The sequence below is a fragment of the Pseudorca crassidens genome, chromosome 3, assembly GCF_039906515.1.
Source record: "Pseudorca crassidens isolate mPseCra1 chromosome 3, mPseCra1.hap1, whole genome shotgun sequence".
NCBI classification, from domain to species: Eukaryota; Metazoa; Chordata; class Mammalia; order Artiodactyla; family Delphinidae; genus Pseudorca; species Pseudorca crassidens.
This window is the reverse complement of record NC_090298.1, coordinates 56574067-56598531: the sequence shown is the minus strand read 5'-3', so window position 1 is coordinate 56598531 and position 24465 is coordinate 56574067. Positions and strand designations below refer to the sequence as shown.

At 42.9% G+C, this 24465-nt stretch overlaps 1 protein-coding gene across 1 annotated transcript in view; it reads right to left on the bottom strand.

The window, feature by feature from the left end:
• MAP1B (microtubule associated protein 1B) overlaps positions 1–24247 on the bottom strand; it is a 94102-nt gene extending 69855 nt beyond the window's left edge. The window contains exons 1-2 of the mRNA XM_067730941.1: positions 23889–24247; positions 15157–15258 (exon numbers count right to left, since the gene is read on the bottom strand). Of these exons, the coding sequence (XP_067587042.1) occupies positions 15157–15258; positions 23889–24072 (286 nt within the window). The 5' untranslated portion in view covers positions 24073–24247. The remainder of the gene's footprint in view (positions 1–15156; positions 15259–23888) is intronic.
• Positions 24248–24465: the final 218 nt, after the last annotated feature.

Here is a 24465-nt window from a genome sequence, read left to right as displayed (position 1 = left end):
TTCTCTATCAGAGGCAGAAGCTCTGACAGCAAAGACACACCATCGTTTCTCAGGCCTGCATCCCAAGCCACATGCTGGACCATGGACACGGGGTGGGGATATGCACCTGAACCTGACTTCCAGGCTCTACTTATGAAAGGGTGAAACTGTCAGCACCCAAGTGGGCAGTGGGGATCAGTAAGTAGTCTCCACAACCCACTGTTAGCCAGTGCTGTGCCTGGACAGACCTTTCTCTGTGTTATAAGAAGCAGAAAATAAATAGAAAAAAATGGGACCTTTGAAAAGAGTCTGCAGCACAAGAAAAAATGAGCACTGTTTTGAGGCTTGGTGGAAAACCCTATCTCTAAAAATGACTTTCCACAGGGAAAAAAATAAAATTTTAGAAAATGACACTCGATACAAAAGATGGCAGACATCATCTCTGTGAAATGACAGAGAACAATAAAAATAGAATGGGCTGAATTATAGGTAGAGATTGAAAAAGAAGACAGTTGGAATTAACAAAATAATTCTGGGAAAGACGAAATGCAGTAGCAGAAATTAAATTGGCAATAAAGGGCAGGACAAACCCTGTAGAATACTGACCGTGACGTACAAGGCAAATGTGAGGTGTTCTAGAACATGTGGCAAAAGATCAAAGAAAAATGATGAGACAGAGGATGAGTATAAAAACAACTTATACTATTATAAGAATTATATACATATTCTTAAGGCTAAAATCAGAACGGGAACAGAGACAATGACAAGGATATATGGAAAGGAACTTTGCACCTGAAAAAAGACCAAAGTCTGCAGTCTGAAAGGGTTCAAGAGTATTTCAGAAAAAAATAATGAAATATACTTCTATCTCAATATTTCTTTACAACATATTTTAATTTCAGATAGCGTCAGAAGAGCAGCCAAGATCTGGGAGTGAACAAATGACTGGGAAAGTTAATCTGAACGCAACTGAATTTTTAACACCTTCACATAAAATCCTATGTAGAACAAGAAAGCCTGTTCTATACTAGACTTGATGGGAAAGTCGGGTTTTCTTTTTCCCAATGAGGGACACTGGTTTCCAATAATACACAGATTGTTGCTATGGTCATATCCTCCAGGTTAAAGCAAAAATATTTTTATACTTCATCAAGTAGGGCCAAGAGATATTAATTGCCATGCAAGAGGAGAAATGGACATTTAAACCAGAAGGTAAATGACAAATGATCAGAGAGGTGATGCGAGGAAGCTGCTTATAATTGGCCTGAAAAAAAAAAAAGAAAACATCAGTAAGGGATGTCTGGCCTAACAGAGCCCTACAATGACCAGGTGAGTATCCCTGAAGGAGGCACAGGGAAGATGCTGGGAAGAAGGTACTGAACGAACCTCTAAGAACCATGTATATGAGGGATGTTCCAGAGGGACTCAGGGACCATAATTATTTTGCAACACAAACCTTCAAATTCCGATTCAGAAATTTTGGTTGCTTCACTTCCCTCTCGTTGGGATTTTTGCAGCCCAGCAAATTTGTAATTAAGCCCACGCTTTTAAGAGGCCAATGAATATTCAGATAGCTCTCTTTTACTTCCATTCTTAACTCAGAGCAAAGTAGTGGAATCCTTACAAGAATGTTAGTATCTTCACAGAAATATTTTAAAATCATGTCTATTTAATTGTTCCTATATCCTGAGAAATGTGCATTTGTAACCTCACATTGATCCCTGTGAAAGTCAAGAAATATCTGTATACTCTAGAACCTGTAAAACTAGGTTAAATTGCTAATGTTGCATTCAAAGGGAAAGATAAATACGGTGTCCAATGTTTTATAAAATAAAAAGCATTCATCACGCATCTCAGCTCTACAGTTCTCTCACTTTCCCCTTATAGGTCAGTTTCCTCTCTTATATCCTTATATAGCACCATCTTCTCTTCCCTAGTACTTAGCACAGATTGTGATCCATATTTACATGGCTATTTGATTAATATCTGCCTCCTTACCTTGACTGAGAGCTCCATGGGAGACCATGTGGGAGCGGATTTATTTATTTTGCTTATTATCGTTAACCTCAATATTTGACACAGGACCAGCCCCATCAGACAAGCAATATATATGTGAAAGGAATAGACTGAGTGTATATGTTTTTATGCACTGTTCAACCAAGCAAGTTGTTGTATCCTAAGAATCCCAAAGCACTTTATACTAACAACACATCTTGCTTCTACACGTTGGCTATGCCTATCAACTTTCCAGGCAAACCATTTTTTTCTAACACGTAAATGGCTTTTTTCACTGTGGGTTGTCATTATATCAGAGTACTGAACATAAAAGGAATCTCAGAGGTAATGAAACTGAAGTTAATAAATGCTAAGTAATATGTCCACAATAGCACAATCTACTTAGCAGTAAAACTGGGATTGGAACACATTTTCTATCCCTCACCTCCACCCTCCAAAGATTCTATCCATTGCTTCTCAAGACACTGGCTCTTAACCAGAGCTTCTCGGTTACCAAGTCTCTGAAAGTAATCAATAGTTTGTAAATAAACATTTTGCCGCACCTCAATGTTTAAAGGAAATCTGCAATAAAGAAATTGTTTGCTATGTAAGTAATCACTACAAATTTTCAGATTTCTTACGCAGCTTATTTGTCAAGCCTGAGAGCTAATTATAGTTTCTCAAACCCATGGCACCTCTTCTTCATTGTCATACACATACTAAGCCAGTATTACGTGCCAGGCACTGTTCTAAGGTTCTTTATTAAGGGACATTAGCCTAAGGCCTCTTTAGTTCTGTGGTTATGACCTAATTGCATTCCTTTTCTCTTATCATTCAGTTGCGACCGGGAAAAAGCCATTTCTGAAAAGTTAGAATCCTGAAAGATTAAAAATCTAGCCCTACAATTACTTGACTCAAGGTCTTTGGTCTCCACTTTTTTCATTCGAAATAGGTTTTTGTTTGGTTAGTTGGTTTTTTTTCTTTTCCTTCTTTTTAAGTTGTAAGTTAGAGCCTGGGTTTGTTTTGTTTTGTTTTTTAACAACTAGTTTCGTATTTTTGATGAGTCTGCTAACCAAGCATAGAAAATCCATTTGCTGGCTAAAGGATCCCAACAACAGAAATTTCTATCTGATGATGGAATCATATTTCTAGATGACCCCAGGGTGAGTCAATTTGCCAAATGATTTCATTTATATTTATATGCTGGAATGTTATTCCAAAGGCTCCGCATAGTCTCTGTTCTACGTATAAAACAATAAAACGAAAATAAGACACAGTATAATAATATGTATAACGAATACATAATATAATGCTTCTTTAGAAAGCAGACAACGATCTTGTCAGATGTTTTAAAATAACCCAAACCGGCATTATCTGTAGAAAAGAAAACTGTGATTGGAGAGTGGAGAGGGGCATATTAGGAAAAAGGGTAAGAAAAAGAAAAGAGAAACGGGGGAAATAGATGACATTAGATTAGAAAAAAAAGGCTTGAGTGATTGATACAGATGACAAAACAATGGAAGTAAAGGAGGTAAACCCACGTGGAATGTCACTTTTTCATCAACGGATATCTACTTGGCTCTTGGAATGCTTCTTTAAAGAGGAAAGATGTTTTTGAAATAATGTAAAAGCAAAGTCATTCACGCACACACGTATAATTACATACGTGCATGGAAATGTTTACACAATTTTAGCCACACAACCTGTCTATTCCCAGATCCAAAGCTATTCTAGACCATCTAAAAGCACAGGCCATAAGCCTTTAAAAATAATCTCACTTCTCATTTCCTTTACCACTTGGTTGGGTTCTTCTGTTTATTAGCTCATGAGGAGGGAGATGGTGTGATGGAGAAGACAGTTCTCTATTTAAAAAATCGTGTTTTCATGTGCAAGAGACATAGGAAGCAGAAAGGAAAAATGGCTAGGACTTAGGCGTGGGGTGTAGTAGTTGTATATATAACAGGACAATGTAAATGCAGTGGGCTAACAAATATTTTGCAAAGTCGCATTTTGTAAAGCTACCTAGAAGACTGCCGTCGTCTCTTTCTCCGCTCTCCCCTTCTTTCCCTACCGCAGTTCTGAGTTCCACTGCAATACTTAGATCCCATAACTCTTCTTCAAAAGCAGTATAACTACCGGGGATATCCGATGTCTTATATAGAAACACAATCATATTAGTATTGAGGTGGCCATTTGGCTAGCTCAACATAAATGGTTTGCTCACTAATATTTCAATAACAAGAACTTGCTTCTAATCAGCACACCCCTGTGTAGACAGTGTAGTTACCACTAGCGTTTTTAATGAGGACCCAAAGCACAGGGGAATTTCCTCCTGAATTATCTAAGGAAGACTCACTTAGATTGTTCTGAGCTTGGGTTCCAAGTAGGTGGCAAACAAAGTGTGTTCTCTCGTGTGAGTGCATCTCTCTTGGCCCATGCTTCAATAAAATGCCAATATTTGCCCCAAAGGTACAATAGTTATTTATTAAAAACTCCCTCTGAAAATATCACCATAATCGGAAGGAAAAAGGAACAACAGATTTCTAAGGGCATGTTTTCTATAAGTTGTTTAAATATATCCTGAGCTAAAGAAATAAATTTGGTTTAGGAATTCTAATTCTAGATAAATTTGAGGGTATATATAAAAGAAAGGGCTGTATAACTAGATTCTAAAACTTTCAAAGAATAATAATCCCACAAGGAATTATTGGCAACTCTCTATTACGTAGAATATTTGATTAACCAGCCCACCAGTCTTCTCATCCATAGAGATATTATCAGTAATGTCTTTGGTACAAAGATTATTTCATTTGGGTTTTAGAACACTCTGTAAGGTTTGCTGTAAAAATATTACACATAGGTCTTAGGGAGTGAACTAAACATTTTTTGCAAACATGATCAAATTAGGGAGAGGACAGATTGAAATCGTTACCTCAAAGGTTATTAGATACCAAGAGTCAATCACATGACACATTACCATAAAAATCACTTTCCCTTCTGGACAATCATGGCTTTCTGATAATGATTACCTGCATGCAAGCTGTACACTGTCAGTAATAATTTGATTTGAGCATTGCTTCCCAAAGGTGTTCATATCTGCATGTACTGACTTGTTAAATTGTGTTGTGCTAATTGATGGTTCACAGGACAAGATATGCATAGCTGATCATGCTTATTAAAACGCAGGCCATTCTCAATTATCCAGAACAAACGAGGTCCCTGGCACTTTTAATACACCCAACCTACAGATGATCCCCAGAACTCAGGAGGCTGAGTCTTCAGCCTCCTTCCAAAGATCTGTGAATAAGTAACTAATCTGAAGCTCAATGCAGCACCAAACATCAACGTGGAAATTCTAATTTTAATGGGAAAAAATGGAGCTATTTCCTATTTGGCATTATGTAGACCAAACACTCAAGAATTTGACATCTGAAATACTTTCCATGCAGGTGTTTGGCATCGTGCAAACACGATTAAGTTTTGTCTTGTTTGGTCTGTCTGCAAGGTAAAGACAGATGGGAAAAGCCAAGGGCCAAGAATTACCAAACTGGGAGATCAGCCTGAGTGTCAAAAAGCCATGCATCTTCCCCTAAAATTAATAATCCTAGCAGATGCGACAGGCAGATTTTCTAAACTAAATTTGTTCACTGACATTTTAAAACTTGGATTAAAAGCCATTGTAAGCTAAACACAGAACAGGACAAATTCCCTTCTACATTTCACAGATGAGACAATTTAGTAAAAATCCATGAATCATGGAATACAAAAACTGGAAGGGACTCAGAGGTCATTTAGTCCATCCTTTCCCAAATTGTGTCCTAGAGAAATTTAGATCCCTGGGAGACAGCAGCGGTGGAAGTGACAGGTCAAACAGGTTAAGGACATTTACGGTTATACAAAACTAAACAAGTTTATTTACACGCAGTTACATACCTTATGGCTCCTCAAAACACAAGATCTAGTATGCCATAGTTCCCCGATTTATTTCACCATGGCATTCCTCCCCACTGACTATCTATTAATATTTTAGAGAACTAACAGTTGGCAGAACAAAGCTTCGGATACCCCAATCTAGTCCAGCCCCTTTGTTTTGCAAGAAGGGGAAAGGCCTCATAGCCAACTTTTCAGGGGGCTACATGGGCAACAGTAATTTCAGGTGTGGCCCAGAGCTGCTGACTAGGTCAGGCTTCGAGGACTCTCTGGAAGGGGGCGGTCCTGGGAAGCAGCTCACAACAGACGTCCCCTCCCTGCTCTCTCCAAAGTGTCCCTTCTAGCCTCGGGGCAGTGAACCGATTACTTCAGATTTATTTCCATAAAACCTTTCACTGCCACAATCTCTCCCAAGTGTCTTCAGAGTCTGCCAATGGATAATTTTCCAGCACTCAAAGATGAAGACAATTTTGAAATCAAGTCTCTACATTCAGTTCGGCAGTTCTGTTCTCACATGCTCTTTTTTTTGGGAAGGGGAGGAGAGAGGGGGGAAGGAATCCTAAAAGTTTCAATCTTTTCATAATTAAATTTAAGGGCTTACAATGTAGCTCCAAACTAGGGAATAATTAATTCAGTGTGAATCCAAATTTCTCGATCACAGAGGGAATCCAGTACATTAGATCTGTTGTATTTATGCCTCAATTTGTACAGATAATAAGATTTTAGTGCATATTTTTATGCCTGTATATTTTTTTAAATAGCTTGAACAAAAAAATTTACAGAAGGATTCTCTCCTGCAAAATTCTCATTTGACACATTATTATACCCTGACTTGTTCTGTTAGTTATCTTATTTTCAGGCTCAATTGTAAACAACTCCCAGGAACTGCCACGAAAATATTTAATGACTGGCTGATATGACGACACCTTCTAAAAGACATAATATGAAAAGATTATCTCCTTTCCAAATATGATAAGGTATTCCTCCCTCCATCTCTCTCTCTCTCTCTCTCTCTCTCTCTCTCTCTCTCTCAGTCTTGGATGCACACAAACATTAAAGGGGAAGAGTTCCATCAATCAGTCTTCATGCCTATTTCACTGGTCTTTTTCTTTACACAGGTCTACACTTCCAGATGGGAATTTAGAATGCAGAAAACAACTGCCCCAAATGGCTGAGGAGCTCTGTACCAAGAGAGTGTCGTCAGCCTGAGATGCAGAATTTATGCCGTCTTTAGTTTTATGGCTATCAAGTTAGCTTGCCCAAATGTGACATTTCTACCGACTGACATCTCCGGAACCAAAAAGCAACGTCTATATGGAGCAGTATCCTAGGGACAAGGTGCACCAAAATGCGGTGCTCCCTCAGGGGAGCAGCTGTCCCTTCCCCAGACTCTCCATGGGAGATGCAAACAGGGAATCTATGAATTTCGTCCAAAATGCTCCACTGTGCCTCACTTACTCACAGCCTCCAATGAAAATCAGTTTGATCAGGAAAGAAAGGGCCAGCAAAGGGCAGGTTTAGAGGGCTTTCCAAATCAAGGCGATCCTAGGGATGTTCATATTTTATCTCAAACCCTCAGGTAATTAACTCCATAAGGCAATTTTTAGAGGCAATTCAGTTTGCGTCTTTAAAATGAGCGATGCTGTAACTGCGGAAAGGAGCCACATCTCATAGAACGCCACCTTCCCCAGGCTTTTAATGCTCATTTTTAATTAGATAATTTTATTTTTAAATCATATGTAGACTCTCATATTGCATTTTCTGCAAGCAGTCACCTCTCTAGTCCTGACTGTAGGCAAGTCTTCGACATGGGTTAGAAAAGTTTATTAAAACAACATTATTTTCGTCTTGTGTTTATGTTAATTTCTCCAGTCCCTGTGGCCCAATTTTAAGTGCACGTCCCCAGGGGCACTTCTTACTTTCTCACATTTCTCTAGGACCAAAGAAATCTGACTTCACATGCAATAGAAATTACCCTTAGACCGTGGCGGAGAAAACAAAAGGCGTAAGCCCTGGAGTATGATGTCTGCAGATACTTGATGGTTGCCTGGGTAGCGTTTAATTAGGCTTGGGTTGCGGCTGGGGTGGGGTGCTGGTACCTGGGTAACCTCTGTCACTGTGACTCAATCTGTGGTTGAACAATCAAAATGCAATGCTTGTTATGATGTCCATTTCTCACCCCTTGTCTTCTTTAGGAATTTGACTAAATCCACCCCCACACCCCGCCTCGTGTGTCTGTCTCTCTCACACACATGGTTTTTAAATCAAGGAAACACTCTTTGTTGGTGTCTTTTAAAGCTGTGAATGACATATTTTCCCAACTAACTTATAAGCAGTGGGGATACCTAATTCTTCCATAGGTCCCTTTACAAATTCCTTGCTTATTCCTAAACACTCAGAAATATTACTTGACTTTTTTAAAAGAAATCTACTAGCTTATGCTTTATTCCTCATCTTCCACCATCATTTCCAGCATGTTTTCATAGATGCTGAAAAAAACATCCTACCAAAAAAAAAAAAAAAGCAGGCAGTAAAAAGTAAAGGGACTGTACTTGCTGGTTGCTGTGTGGTGTGCTTTAAAAACAAACAAATACACACCCACCCCAGCAACAAATCTAGCAAAAACCATGGGCTCTCTTTGGTCTCTGGAAATGAAGACAAAAGCACTGACATTCAGCGTTAAGATGCCGTCCTTGGTGGGCGATGGTAGCAGCTGTTCTGGGATGCACCGAGTGAGATTTAATGGCGGGGTTACTGACAGTCCCCAAAATGGCTACTGGGCCCAGGCAGCCAATTTTCTGCTACCTTCCTGCCTATGCTTGCCTATGTGGAGTGGTCCCGCAGTGCCCATTAGGAACTGCTTGAGAGCCGTTACAGCCGGCAGAGTAAAGCATCCTTCCGACTCTGAAAAAAAAGTGAGATGAATAGGTATTTCTAGGGTGGTCCGAATGAGCCATCATTAACAACCCTGGGGAATGAAGGCATCTGCAAAGGGCAATGAAACACCGTTTTATTCCTCTGGCCACACTTGCACCAGAAAAAGAAAAAAAAAAATCACATGCGCTGTAAGGATCTATGGATATAAAGGATCGCCAAATTTCAAAGCTGAGCAAACTGCAAACCTCACAGGAATTAACGCCTGTATTGCATACACTACCAAATTCTGGATCTTCTCCTTGGAAAGTCTGGCCCGCTCACTGTTTCAAAGGAATGCGGATGGGGCGGGGGGTCGAGGGGCAAGCAGGCAGTTTGGGGCAGCGTGTGAATGGGAGCACTTGGGTGGAGCATGAAGCTGGAGGGGCCGGGAAGGCTGAGGGCAGGGGGCGAGTGGAGAAAGGCGAGTGATTTGCATTAAAATGGGAGTCCCCTTCCCAGGCGGGCGGCATTGACCTCAATGGATGTTAAGCAGAGGTCTGGTTACTTCAACAAAACTAAGGCTCTTTATTTGCCATTTTCTTCTAAGACCAGGATTCCTGCCATAACCTCATATGATGATGCAGTGAGAAAAGATGAGCCCGCTGGGCATGTGAGCAAGTGCCTGTACCTGTGCGTGTGCACGTGAGAGAGAGAACAGGGGATAATGCATCTGCTTTCCCTCGGAAATCACAGGATCCCTGAGGGTCGCGTCAGCCTCTCGAATGCAAGTGAACGTGTATTTGTGTGCTTTATCTTTTAAAGGTTGGGAGCAGGGCTGAAAACACATTCATTACTGGCTGTTATAGAGGGGTTGATGTATTCTAGGCACATACAATTAGGCTATAATTCTGTGCAACGACAGACTAAACATACAAGTCTAGACAGAGAAAGAAGATGAGTACCAACATTCTTAGACCTTTTCTAAGAGCATCTTAGTATTTTCTTATCATTCGACCAGCAAATGTTGTAAATCCTTGACTCTTCAACGTGAAAGGGATTCTCATGACTTAAATTCAAAGGGCTTGATTTTAATTCTCCGTCAAAAACCAATCTTGAGGCAAGATATTTTGAGCAGTCACTCAGCACAAATCTGTGGTTTATTTACCTTCCAGAGAAAAGGCATGGATTCTTAAACAGAAGCACCCATATACACGTTACAAAGTCAATCACACCACATGAAGCTTTTTTGTGAATGCAATCTAGGAGTTATAAAACGAGTGACAAAATGTAAATGTACCAAAGTCTTACTACTATTTATTCAGTTGACTAAGAAAATAAGCCATAAGAAATCTCAGTTTCTTAAAACTGGAAAAGTCTATAGTCACTTGTTGGTTGGAGAGAAAAGAAGAGAGAACCGAGGGGTAGGAGGGATCAGAAGACGTCGCCCGTGGACAGATCATCACAGCGAGAGAGCAGGCTAGCAATCTCACCCACCTCAGCATCCTCAGAGGGGCAGCAACAGGACCACTTTGCACATGGTCTTCAACCCTGCCCTACGGTCCTGCTGGGGCAGCACCTTAATGCATCACCTCCATTTCGCTCTCACACCCAAAGGACCTTCCTAAACCCAGCCAAAGCATGTTGCTGTCTCCTGCACATACCCAGCAACTATGTGCCTTCTGATAATGTCGATGGCAACTGCTTCTCCGAGAAACACCTTTCATACAAATTTTTTAATGACAAAAAGGAAGCCAGCCAATATCTAAAGCCACTCTTTCCCCTAGATAATAATAATCACCAAATATACAAATCTGATAGATTTTCAACAAGGGCCACAACTTTAATACTAGCTTATGTTTATTGTTTTCCCATGTGATAAGCACTGTTTCAAGATCTTTATACAAATTAATTCACTTGATCCTCATGAAAACTCTACGAGGTAGAAGTGATCATCTCTGTGTTACAAACAACAAAACTGAGGCTTAGAATGCTTAGGTAACTTGTCAAGAGATCCCACAGCAAATAACTTTTAGAGCTAGGATCCAGGATCTGCATCGTGCTCTGTTGCTGGTGAGGATTTGGGTTAACAAAAATGTTGAATTATTTTTCTAGGCAGAAGTAGCAAAATGATGGAAAAAGGACTGAAATTCATTTTCATTCTGGTGTCCCTTGTCCTAGGAATGCTCTGTATTTGTTTGTTGTTTTGAAATGATGTTTGTCTAACACAGGCAATCATGGGACACTTTCTAGAACCCTAGGATATAGTCCTCTCTATTGTTAGGGGCAGACACATCTCAAGTTAAGTTAGGGAGAGAAGCAAACAGGAATGGAGAGTGAAATAAATTCCATTCAGCATGGTAAACCTAGCTCTACTCTCATGGTAAGATTTATCAAAATGATTCTCATCCAACACAATTAAGGTACAAAAAACATACTGTAATATATAAACAAAAATTTACAATAGTATTTGAATTTGTACATAAAAGGAAATATATGACTATTCCTCTATTTTCAAAAGACTCAACTGTTGAACTTTGACTTGAGTGAAAAGACTGGGGGGTGTTCATGAAAGAATACATAACCTTTTCTCTCAAGATAACTGGTCTCACTTGAACCCTGCTTAGATGTGGCCAGGAGTGGTGTTACACCAGGGCTAATCAGCAGAGATCTGCCCTGGGAACAGAGACATCTGTTGAAGGATATTGAGGAAGTCAATGCTGCAACAGGTTTGAGCGAGTAAGATGACCCTAGATGACTGACTATTCCAAGAATTCGAGCATGCCAGACTTGGACGGCACTTGGTGATCCCAGAGCTCACATTCTGGGGAACTGGGGGACCCATCACCTCATTATTCATAGTAGATGACCTCCACCTCTGCAGAGAAAGCAACATATTCCAGCTTCCTGCTCAAAGGATATTTGTTCAAGATGACTAAGCCATTCAATCAGACCTGCAATCCTGAAGAAATAGGCCAACTGAATCTCAAAACCATGTTTAAAAACTAGTACAAGACGTAAACTAGTACAAGGGAACAAATCTGACAAATCTGGTTGTGCTGTTCGCATGAGCTATTAGCTGCGTTTGAGGCTATCACCAGTCTTTTATAAGGACTCTCCAATTCTTAAAAATAGCAACAGGGGTATAATGGCATGAATGCAAAACAGATATATGGGCAACCCTAGCTCCTCACCTACAGTTGGCCCTCCATATCTGCGGGTCCCACATCTGCAGGTTCAACCAACCAAGGGTTGAAAATACTTTTAATTCCAGAAAGTTCCAAGAAGCAAAACTTGAATTTGCCACAGGCTGGCAACTATCTACATGGCTTTTAGGTATTGTACATTGTATTATAAGTAATCTAGAGATGATTTAAAGTATATGAGAGGATGTGCGTAGGTTATACGTAAACATCATGCCATTTCATATAAGGGACTTGAGAATTCATCGGATTTGGTACCCACAGGAGTCCTGGACCAAATTCCTACAGATTCTGAGTGCCCCTATACTTGTGTCATCAGGGAGGGCAATGAATATTTTATTAAAACTCTGCCAGCCTAAGCAAAACAAAAAAACTGTCTGGATTTGATGCAGGGTGCTAGAGTTGATGCTAGTCTGTATATGACTGTTAAATGCCTACTCTTCTCACAAGAAGACAAGAGTAAGCAAAGCAGTGACTGTGGTTTTTTTGTTCATCACTGTGTTCACCTTCCCCACCCCACACGGCCTGGCACACTGTAGGGGCTATTTAGGTATTTTTTAATTGGCTGAAGGGACAGCTTTATTTTTTTAGCGGATTCAACCTTCATCTCTTTCCTTGCCTCTAAGTTAACTCAGACTCTTGAAACTCTAAATGCAGAGGTTCAACTGACTCCATTTTAGGGGCCTGAGGTGCAGGCATTCGCTTCTACAGACTATCAGGCAGTGGGGAAGACACACTAGATTTGGAGCCACTTAAAAAACAGATCTCAAATTTTCCCATAAAACCCTTCAGTTCGTCCAGGAAAAGCTAAAGACTTCTTTGGGTCCAATCCAGCGATCACCCTACGATCTCCGCTTACCCCAATCTGGCATCCTCATCCTCTAACGTAACAGCTCTTCTCTCTAAAACACCCTTACTTACCTGAACTGAATCTGACGTGTGCTTTTAACCTCTGCTGTAGTCTTGGTTAGAAACCTTCACCCCGCTCTGAATGCTTCCCACACAGGGCCTCACCCCCATGCCTGCATTCTGGTTGCTCGGTTCTCAGAGCGCAGGCCCAGCCCTGCACAGCTGCACTCTTAGGCTGGGGAAGGAAGCTCATAACCTCTTCCTGGACCTGCCAAGAATGGGAGGGTGCTGTGTGTCCAGGCGCCAATCTCTAGACACAGAGCCTAGCACAGCACTGCTACAACTAGGTCGGTAACCAACCCTTACTGTGGGTGACAGCAGGAAAAGAAGGGAGAATGGGCTACATGAGCCCATGGTAGTGGTTTGTGGGGGGACCTGACCTTCCTTAGTCCACAAGAGTCATACTAGGTCCCTGGTTCAAAAATGGTTAATTCTTTAGCAATTCTTGCAGCCTTTCATTTCACAATATACTGTCATTCTATAAAGTCAAATACAAGGATGAAGGAACACAATGCAAATCACAGGATTCATTTACCAAAAAAAAAGTCATAGCAAGAAAGCCAGAACAACCTACAGAGAAAGGATAAAAGCTTGAATTTTACATTTTGAAACATACTTGTTCGAAAAGGGTACTTCCCTTATTTTTCTTTTCGTGAGATGAATTCAAAAGTCACAGAAATGTGCAAGACATAAAAATGCAACATAACAACGAGAGAAACAACCATATACTGTACCTTTACTTCAGCAAATCATGCGCTGTCTGATAGTCTCTGGATCATTCTTTTTGCTCGACGCAAAGCTACAGAGCTGATTTTCACATGGCTTTACAGCAAGTTTAACTTTTAATGAACCAGTTCTTGCTAAGTTTTTCTGAACACATTTACTCAACTCCATGCTTGAAAGCTACAATTCATTTGATAACTGAAAAGTAAGGGATTTTATTCTAATAGCAAACTCAAAGAGAAGAACTATCCCAGTCTCATGGGCATACTGCTGAGTGTGATGCATGAAGGCACTGACAGTCTGTAAGTGATTTCCAATCTCAGTATGTACAAGGCTATGTACAAGTATGTACAATGATGTAATCAGTCAAAAAGGCTGAACCGGGCTTCCCTGGTGGCGCAGTGGTTGAGAGTCCGCCTGCGATGTAGGGGACACGGGTTCGTGCCCCGGTCCGGGAAGATCCCACAGGCCGCGGAGCGGCCGGGCCTGTGAGCCATGGCCGCTGAGCCTGCACGTCCGGAGCCTGTGCTCCGCAACGAGAGGCCACAACAGTGAGAGGCCCGCATACCGCAAAAAAAAAAAAAATATATATATATATATATATATTAAAAAAAAAAAGGCTGAACCTCCTTGCTGGTTTTTTATCAACGCCAACAAAATTTGCAATCATACAAGAAAATCATGTAAACAGAAAAGGGTGTTCTCTCTTTTATATAAAATTTAGGTGGTATTTAAGAAATAAAATGCAAAACAGTATGTGATAGATCAATGGCAGAGCTATTGAAAAACACACCCCAGGTTTAGAGTCTTTATGGGCAAGTAACTGTTCATAATCCTCAAATGTGACTAAGTGGGAGAAGTATGGGTCACAGCTCACATGAGGAAGACAAGGTGGGTGAGTCTGCCTACATCCCCAGGCCTAGAGGCACAGGTAGACTACATCCCCAGTGAAGCGGCTAGTTAGCGGCAGCATCTTCATAAATGACAAATGTTTGTGTCCTTACCTTTAATTATTCTGTAGTATTCTTTTCATCTCTGAAAGAAAGGCTATTTTAACAGTAGTTTGGAATTTCAGACTCTTTTACCCACACTAAGAAAAGTAGGTGATAATGCAATGACAAAAATGATAATGTGTATTTCATTCAGATAGAAAATGCAGTAAAGCAAATATTTCATTTTCTTGAGAGGGAAGGGCAGTTATGAAATTCTGGGAGCATCCAATTTGTATTCATAACTTCATGTGAGTAAAATTAACATTTAAATAGTTTATAAACCCTTAAGCTCAGAGTACAGTGAGATAAATATGAAAAAAATTTTTTAAATTTACCCTAGAACTTAAAAACTTTTAAGACTCCACAAAATGGAAACCCACACAGTGACAACTTAAGTTAGCTGACCTTCCTAAAATATGGCTTCTTGCTAACCTAGTTGATAATAACAAACACAAAGAATCCTTTAGCAATAAGAGGAAATCTTTTCCATGCCCCAGGCAAAGCTTTCCAGCCAATGGCCTGTTTCTCGTCCTTTCAAATTCTACCTTGACTAATACTTAACTAAGCCTCACCTGGAACTTCAGGAGAGAATCTTGCAGAGTGTCGGGATACAAAAAGTTTCAGTTCTTGATCCAGGTTGCATTCGATCAGGTTTGTGTCCCATGATCGGATTCCTAAGGAAGGAAAGGAAGACAGATGACAGATCTCCAGTTACTCATTTCGAAGTGGTTTGGAAAACATCACGGTAGCACTTCTCAAGCTTTAAGGAAGGATGTGGAAACTCCTTTCCTGAAGAGCGTGGTGACCAGCAGTGGATGCCCACAAAACGGGAGGGCCGGGGAAGTCTCTCCACCAGGCCACAGGGGAAGGATAACTAGCAGTGTGGACTGAACTCCTGCCCCTCATAAAATGTAAATGCAGCTCTTCTGGAAGAGTAAAGGAAAACAGTTATTAGGAAAATGACAGGCTTTACTCCAGGGTGGGAGTAGAAAGGACAGGAAGATGGTGAGCCTGTAGCAGTTAGGGGGCTACCAGACAATTGCTAGCTTTCCCATGGTCCGCTTGTACATGGCTAGAAAATGTAGAATGAGGGTGGGGAAGCAGAGATATGGAGGCTGGCACTGAAGTCCAGGGCTCTGTTTTTAAAGGTTTTTGCAGTGTGCATATGCATTTTGTGTATCTGGTAACTTTTCTTTACCCCTCCCATTTTTGACCTTGATTTCTCAACCCCTAGATATCAATCAAAATTTGTGTGATCTTTGCTAAGAAAGCTGGATCTCAATCTTAAAAGACGTGGCCTCTCTGTCCTCCCAGGCATGTACCTGACTAGCTTGGCAGACAGCTCTTTCATTCACAATTGTTAGTTGTCCTGAATTTTCTTATCCAGAGGCAAAGAAATGTGGCAACTTTTTATACTGTATAAAACTTCTACAGAGTTGAGGGCCATGAACTGTCTATTCCCACAAAAGTTCAGGCTTCTGTTCACAAGACTGGAAGCTGGGGTGAGGGGAATACGAGGGTAAGGAGTGCTGACACCCTACCTCCCTCATCTCTTCCTCCTTCCTCTCTCCTGACCTTCCAAGAGAGATGGCTAAAGGGTACAGCAGAGGTGGGAGTCCTGGGAAGCAGGCCAGGCAAAATTGGGGAACCACAGAACTGGGAGCGTGTGTTTGTTTTTCATGTATTTTTATATCTTCCCAAATAGACGGCTCATGGTAGAGCCATTACGTAGGTAGTATCCTAGATTGTACCCCTGCATGGAGCATCCTCAATTGCCGGAAACAAACCTCTGGAACAACTATCATTATTGCCTATCTACTAAAGGCAGGGACTTGAACGTCTAGGGGTACCACACAGGTGAACTATCTCTAAATAAACACTTGGTCATTTAATCATTTTTGCTGGTCATTAGTCATGCATACAGACTTGGAAGTATAAATGGCAGTGTGTTATTTAAACACACCTCTCAAATCCTTAAGGCATACGTGCATTTACCCCCATTTAAATCTTGTTCAGTTTTCCTGTCTTGCAAAGAATGAAGGTAGTACACACACACACACACACACACACACACACACAACGAAGATTCTGGAAACTGAGCTGACTACACATCTAAAATATCTTCAGATGACACACCAAACACCTTTACGAATATGAGAAATATTTTCAAATAGATGTATATCTACTACATAGAGGCAGAAATTTCTCATACAATCTTTGGGAAGAATTCAGGTGTGCAAGAGTTAACATTCCTAAAGAGAGGCTAAATTACAAGGGAGAATTTTATGGGTCTCCCTGGAAACATTAACAGCCTCAGTTTGCATTTGTGCTAATGGAGTATTTAAATTTTAACAAGAAAGGCATGTTGTGATTTTGCAGATCTTTTCCGTGCAGAAATGATAAATGGGTTTTTGTTTGTTTCACAGAAAGCTTGACAGGTCGAGAGGCCTGAATTCATCAGAATATTTTACTTCCACGTATATATACTATGTATTCAGCTAGCATGGAAAATCATCGAGCTCCTGTCTGAGCTGCTTAATTGGAAATTGGTGACTGGATTATCTGTGCTCCAGGTCTGAGCTCCACTTTGCCTTCAGGCTTGTCAAGTAGGGTCAATAAAGTTAATAATGAACATATGTATTAAAATTAAATTTGCATAATTTTTCTGCCTTTGTTCTAAGAAAGTCTAAATTGCTACATTATTTGAATGGCTTCATCTAGAGTTATACATAGACTTGTTCTTAGATTGTTGTTTGCCATTTTTCCCTTGGCTTCAATTAACTTCAATGTCATGACACATGCAGTTAAACATTTGCTTTTTATTTCATAAACTCCTGGTTGTATGATTCGTAATTTAGCAATGGAAAAAGTATGAAACAGTAGAAAAACCATTTAGTAATTTTTAAGTTACATTAGCAAACAGCTGATAATGTAACTTATACTCCCAGTGAAATTAAAAATTCAGGATTCTCTTTTCAAGGGAGCAATTTCCAGCCAAATTACATCTTAACGATGCATCATCACTACTACCACTTATAAAATAAAGGTTACAATGGATTTACTAGTAATTTTAGTTGGAAAGGAAAATTTTGGAACCAAGCCACTTTCTATACCAATTTTAGAAAGAAAAGACTGTGTAATTACCTTGTACCTTCTACTGGATAATGTTAGTAAAGGGAAATACTACTTCTCAATGAAGATTCATATTGCACTTAGTTTATATATCGCTCCTTTGTGCCTAAGAGGAAGCCAGCAGTGGCCTCTCTAAAGCTCACAGGACCAAAAAATGTCTTCTTTGGCTCTTCTCACATAGTCCCCTCCCTGAGTTCATGGCTGGAGGGGATAGTGGGGTAAAGAAGGTCTGAAGAGGCTTTCAGAAGCAGGTCATCCTGGTTTCCAGTGGGCAGTAGAAAAGCCATGGAATTTCCTGGCCCTTTTTCTGACTATCCCCCAGTCCACGCCAGGTCAAGCTCTTCCCTGGGCCTCTGCTTCTCCAGCAAACTCTATCATGACTGTGCCCTTACAGGCTTACCCAGGTGGGGACAAAACAACCCCACCAGTTGGAGGAGATCAACCTCCACTTTTTAAACTGGGCCCAGAGAACATCTGTCACCCGTGGGCAGCTGGCCTATGGCTAGGCATCCTGAGAACACCCCTACCTAACCTGGCACTGTCTTCCAGCCCTGGAAGCAAGTACCATCACTGTCTATGTATAGCCTGATGACCAGGCGGGAACAGAGGATCATGGATTTCCATCTCAGTTCTCTGATTCCAGGGGTGGCAGTGCACGAAGGGGAGGCTAAAGTGCACATAAAGTTGAGAGATGAAAAAAGGAGAAAAGAAAAGGGTGTGTGTGTGTGTGTGTGTGTGTGTGTGTGTGTGTGTGTGTGTGTGTGTGTGTGTGTATTGTTGGGGGGTGGGTATCACAGGACAAGTCAGGGTGCCAGGTTTACTGATCATGCAAACATTTTGCAGGATTATTTAATAAAACCAACAATTTTTTAAAAACGCCTCTCATTTAAAGGCGAAAATCTATATCCTGAAATAAACAATAGATTGAAGAAAGCAGAAAGAAATGACCATGCATTGTGTGCTGAAATGGTACACGGATTCTATCTGACTGCTATTTGAGCAAGTTGGTTTTCTTCCATGAGCTTTAGTTGCTCCCTCTCAGAAACAGACTTTGAATATTTTTTGCCCAAGTTCCTAAATTATTACTAAACTATAACCATAAGATTCTATTTTCAAAACTATGCTAAAACGTGATCTGAAGTCAGATTTGAATCATAAAGAAACAATTAAAACAAAGGAAATGCTAAATTCCATAAGGTTTTCTTTCCTAGAGAAAAGTTTTCCTATTTTTTCCCTTGACCTAACCTTCAATTTGCTTTTTTCCTTTTGTTTTAAGCCAACAATTTGACGTTCATAATTTATATGTTATGTGTAATGCAGACAGTATCTTACAGAGTTCTTCGTTTCAAAGCATTGATGATAAATAAGTTAGGTCTTGGCTAGCACTTCACATTAGAAGCAAGCAAAAGAAGTGATTTATAATAATTTATTTATTGGCCTAAAAGTGAGAACTTATTTAAAAAGTAATCCTTTAGAGAAGGTTAATAATGACTCATCAATTTAATGACCTTAGTTTAGCGTCTGGCTTATATTTCAGCATGGATCAAAGAACCCTTAGTAGGTAATACCAATTAAGCAGTGCAAGCAGAAGGCATCTGCCTTTTGACTTTGAAACGTATGAAGATGAATATAATCAATTTAACAGTCCCCAACATTTCTTTTAATTCCCACCATGTTGTTGTTGTTTTCCTGTTGAAACAAAATGGAAATGAAACCCCAAATCTTTCCTGGGTTAATTCTCTTAACCATCTTAGACTAAAAACATTCAATAAATGACATCAGAAACACTGTAGTTAGCGAAACTTACATCTAAAAATCCAGGACATTAGATGTTACACACATCTATCTTATTATGAACAAATCCCGCTGATTCCCAATGTTAACTAGAGGAAAGTTAAACTCTTTAACAGTAATTGAAAACATTAAACGGACACTTAGTATTCTTTATATGTTTTAGTTTCTTTTAAAAAAATAAAGCAAAGAAAACTTTTCACAAGGCTATAGAATTAGTTTTGCAAGGCATGGATATATGTAGTCCATGTCCTAAAATAAACAGGAGGAGTGGAGGCTCTGCTAAAAATAGGGATGACTGTTAAGTCCTTCTTGGGGACTAATTAGGAAGGGGCAACAGAGGTGCCAAAGAGCAGTTGGTGGAGCAACAATGGTTTGGCATTGAGTCCTGCATAACTAACTAACTAAAGCTAGACCAGTCTGAGGAAAGTCTATTGTTTCAAATTTGAGAAGAAATGACCAGACCCTCCATTATGCATTTTGAATACAGCTGAAGAAATGAATGATGGTCTCTCTTCCTTGTGTAACCAAGCAGGACCCTATGGGGCCTTCCTGGGACAGACCCCTCCCCTATATCCTCTGCTTTAGCTCCTCTCTGAAGTACCTAGATATTAGTTTCTGATGCGTTACTTCCTGACTTGTTTTTCAGATGCTAACACCACCACCAAATGGAAGGAATTAACTACTTGATGACCATGAGCACATAGTGCCCATTACCGCCTTGTTACCTTGTCATCAATCAACCACAGAATCGTGCACGTGCACGAGCTAATCACAAACCCCGGGACGCCCTCCCTCACCTTGCCTTTAAAAATGCTTCGCTGAAACCCTTCGGGGAGTTCAGGGTTTTGAGCACAAACTACCCATTCTCCTTGTATTGGCACCTTACAATAAAGCTGCACTTTCCTCCACCACAACCTGGTGTCAGTAGATTGGCTTTACTGTGAGAGGGTGAGCAGACCTGCGTTTGGTTCAGTAACACCTGGTTTCATGAAGAATTTACTAAGCATCCATGCTGGGGTGTTTCAGGCCTGTTGATTTACTGCATTACCACCATCTTCCTATAGACCTATTTGCTGGACTTCCCAAAGAGGCCCAAGTCATCAAATGGCAAAAATCCAAGTCACCAGGGTCTCCAAACCCACAAAGCCTTTGTTAAGGCAAGAGGGGAAATGGGAAGCAAGAGGAACAGATGATGAACGGCTTTCCCAGCCTGCAGCACACAATCAGAGCTGAACCCCCTGGAGCATCTCCATCTTGCTTCACACAACGGGGTCCATGGGCACCAGCAACTACAGCCGTGGTATCAGAGTGACCTCTGGAGGAGGTCCAGCTGGGACCTGAAAGCTGAGGCGGCAGCGAATATCCGGCACAGGGAAACAGCCAGCCTGCCCTGTTGCTAAGTCATCTTAGACTGTCAGAAAAGCTACGGGAGCAGTATTTTCACTTAGCACTGGAAGGCCCTGCAGCTTGATCTGCATCCGAGACCCCAGGACCCAAGAGAGTGATCTCCAGAGGAAAAGCAGCATCTGTTACTGTGCGTTAGGAAATGGCTCTGCTCACTCACTTGGTTGATTCTTAATGGGATCAATACTGCCATTTCAGAGGTACCTGCAAAAACCTGACTGAATCAGGGAATTCAAAATCAGGAAGATGGGCTTCCCTGGTGGCGCAGTGGTTGAGAGTCCACCTGCTGATGCAGGAGACACGGGTTCGTGCCTCGGTCCGGGAAGATCCCACATGCCATGGAGTGGCTGGGCCCGTGAGCCATGGGTGCTGAGCCTGTGCGGCCGGAGCTTGTGCTCCGCAACGGGAGAGGCCACAACAGTGAGAGGTCCGTGTACCGCAAAAAAGGAAAAAAAAAAAAAAATCAGGAAGGCATGCTGACTGAAAAGGAAACCTGAGGGGGCTTCTGGGATTCCAGTAATGTCTGCTTCTTGATCAGGATCATACAGGTATGTCGTTTTGTGAAAATTCACCAAGCTCCTCATTTATGATTTGTGCCTTTTCCTCTCTATATAATACATCAATAAAAAATTTTTTTTTAAAAGACAGGAAGACAAATCTGAATATTATCACTACGTGCTAGCAGTGTAAAACACAGTAGAGAGCACTTCACAGCGATACTTGAATGCCTCTAGTTTATCCTCAAACAGAAGCAGCTTGAATAAACCCCCTGAGAAACGGGGCACTAAAAGGATATCAGCAGAGTAACAAAGCAGGAATATAATTACATGGAAGGTGACTGCTGAACCACCTCCCTGCATGGGGCGCTGCCCACAAGTGGATGACTATTGCCTTTGTATAAAGGCAAGCTCTGAAAATTGCTGTTTGATCTCCCTGATGTTAGCTTGTCCTGCACTAACATCATGACAGGGCCAGAAAACCAGTGATGCTGCAGTGCTGGCACCTCTGTCACTTATGAGTGGTGTCACCTTGAGCTGGTCCCTTTATCCTTCCTGCCTCTCTGGGCCCCCCATCTCCAAAATGGGGATGGTGGTCCCTCTCCTCGCACTGCATCGGGTGGTTATGAACCTTTTATAGATAGAAAAACACTTCCTGATGTATTATTGCTTCCCAGCAAAGGTGCTGACAAATAATATTTTTTAAAAAATACAAAGTCATTGATTCATACAGTAGCCACACCCAAAATCAGTACGTGTGAAATCTTCCAAGGAAAAAATGTGCAAATAAACTAAATTAGTACAGATCAGATTAAAGGGCTGTAGTTTGAAAATGAAGCGTTATTGAGATGCTCAAATGAGGCATTTCACTATTGACATATCCTATTCTTAAATATTGTTTTCCGAAGAAAATAACAAGACTGCTTGTTGCTCACTTTTTCTTTTTTCTTTCTTTCTTTTTTTTAATCTGAAAGGGAACATCAGTGCTTTTAAAGTTAAACAAAAGAACCAGGTCTGCAACTCCAGCCCCCACCCTGCAGCCTTTTGTTCTGGGGACAGGCGACCGTTTCCAAATGCAGAGGCAGACTACTAGCGTTTATTTTTTTTTTCATCTAAAACAAGGTTTTTCTCTCTTCTTAAATTTATGAGGTGGGGGCGGGCGCGGGGAACGAGGGCTGCGTGAACGCCCTTTGTCCGCCTCGGGCTGCCGTAGAGACCGCAGTGCGGACTGCACCACGCCCACCAGCCGGTGTCTCCGGGCAGAACCGCTTCAGCACCACCCCGAGAGAATAGAGCGCTGCCTGGGCCTGGGGAGGGAGTAGCGACCTCTGTCAGGGCGAGGGGAGGTCTGGGACGCCGGGGGTAAAGGGAAAGGCAGAGGACAGACTGCCTACCCAGGGACTTCGAGCGCAACAAAGCCGGGCTGGGGAGAGGTGGGGGCAGGTAGCACCCCCAAGCCCTGGCGGAGCGCACTCCCGGCCAGCCGCGCCCACTGGGGGCGCCGCAGTGCGGGGGGCAGGTGCGGCGGGCGGGGGCACTGCGGCAGCCCGGGTGGGGCTGCGGGGCGGGTCGGTCCGCTCGCCCGAGGCTGCGCCCGCCGGACCCTCACGGCCCCGCCCAGGGTTCCAGGCAAACCGCTATTCGGCCTCTGCAGGGCGCGCCAGTAGTGCGCGCACCGGGCGAGGCGCCGGCCCTACCCGCGGGCCTCCCGCCGTCCCCCTCCCTAAGCCATCACTCCCGAAGCCGAGACTTCTAAAAGAAGCCCCACCCCACAACTTGGGGGTCCCATTGTCCTTGCTAAAAGCTGCAACCAAGGCCCCAGGGGCGGTAGCGAGGCAGGCGCCTCCTGGGAAGGAGGCGCAGGCGGTTCTCCATCTCCGCATCCCGGGGGGTGGGGGGGAGCGGGCGTGGCCCTAGGACTAGCCTAGTCATTCCAAGGAAAGAAAAGATGGGGAGGTTTTAAGCCAGCAAAGGCACTTCTCGGGGGCTGAGGTGTTTGTGGTGGGAATGATTCCCACGAGAGCCCTGGCACATGGTACTTCAGCCTGGGGTCTGCCGGCGAGGGGCAATCCCAGCATTTTGCGGGGGTGAGAGGGGGGCTGAAAGGAGTGGCCGCATCAGCGCCCCCCCCCCACCTTTGGTTTCCTGCGGTTGCGGCTTTATTGTGGCCTCTGCCCCTTTGACACCTGCATCTCATTTAGCGGGAGAGGCGGTAGCCAGCTGGGATCTGCCGACCCAGCCTGGTAACGGATCCGTCAAGATTAGGAGAGGCTCTCCCACTGCGTCTCAAATCTGATAATTCGAATTATTCTCCGAAATGAGCCCAGAAAAAAAGAGTCTGGACCGAGTGCGGGAAGTAGCGGGGAAAGACATGGGCGCGGGGTGTGCCGGAGGAGAAAGGTGGCCGTCGCGCCCTGGGTGGGGTCGCGTTTGCGCGTCTCCCCAAACGCGTCCCCTCGGGGCGCAGGGCCTCTTACCGAGTTCGATGTTGCCGATGGCGCGTCGCAGATGCTCCTCGGTCACAATCTCGCCGACGACCACCAGCAGGTAGAACTTGCTGTCGAGGAAGCGATGCGACAGGCTGGGCGAGGTGGTCGCCGCCGGGCTGACGATGCTGCCGGACGGCTCAGGCTCGGTGGCTTCCACCACCACGGTCGCCATCCTGCCGGCTTGCTATGCCTCGGCGAAGTGCCGCGCTCCGGCCGCTCCTCTCCTCTGCGGCAGGAGAAAGGATTATCTCCGAAGGTGCAGTCTCCGCTCCGCCCCCTGCGTCTCCCCTCCTCCTGGCGCTGCGCGCCACCTCCCCCTCCGCCCTCTCCTAGAGCGCGCGGCGGAGAGGAGTGGGGAGTGAGAGAGGGCGGGGAGGCGGCGCCTCTTATATGGAGACTAGGCAGGGAACCGGGGAGGAGGAGGAAGAGGAGGAGGCAAGGACCACCCGGCACATCCTCACGGGGTGGCTGCCTCCGCTCTTCCAGCCGTTGGCCCAGAGCTGATGTCATCTGCAGCAAATCATCTCGCCCGCGGCCCGGAAGCTGGAGGGACGAGATGTGCGGA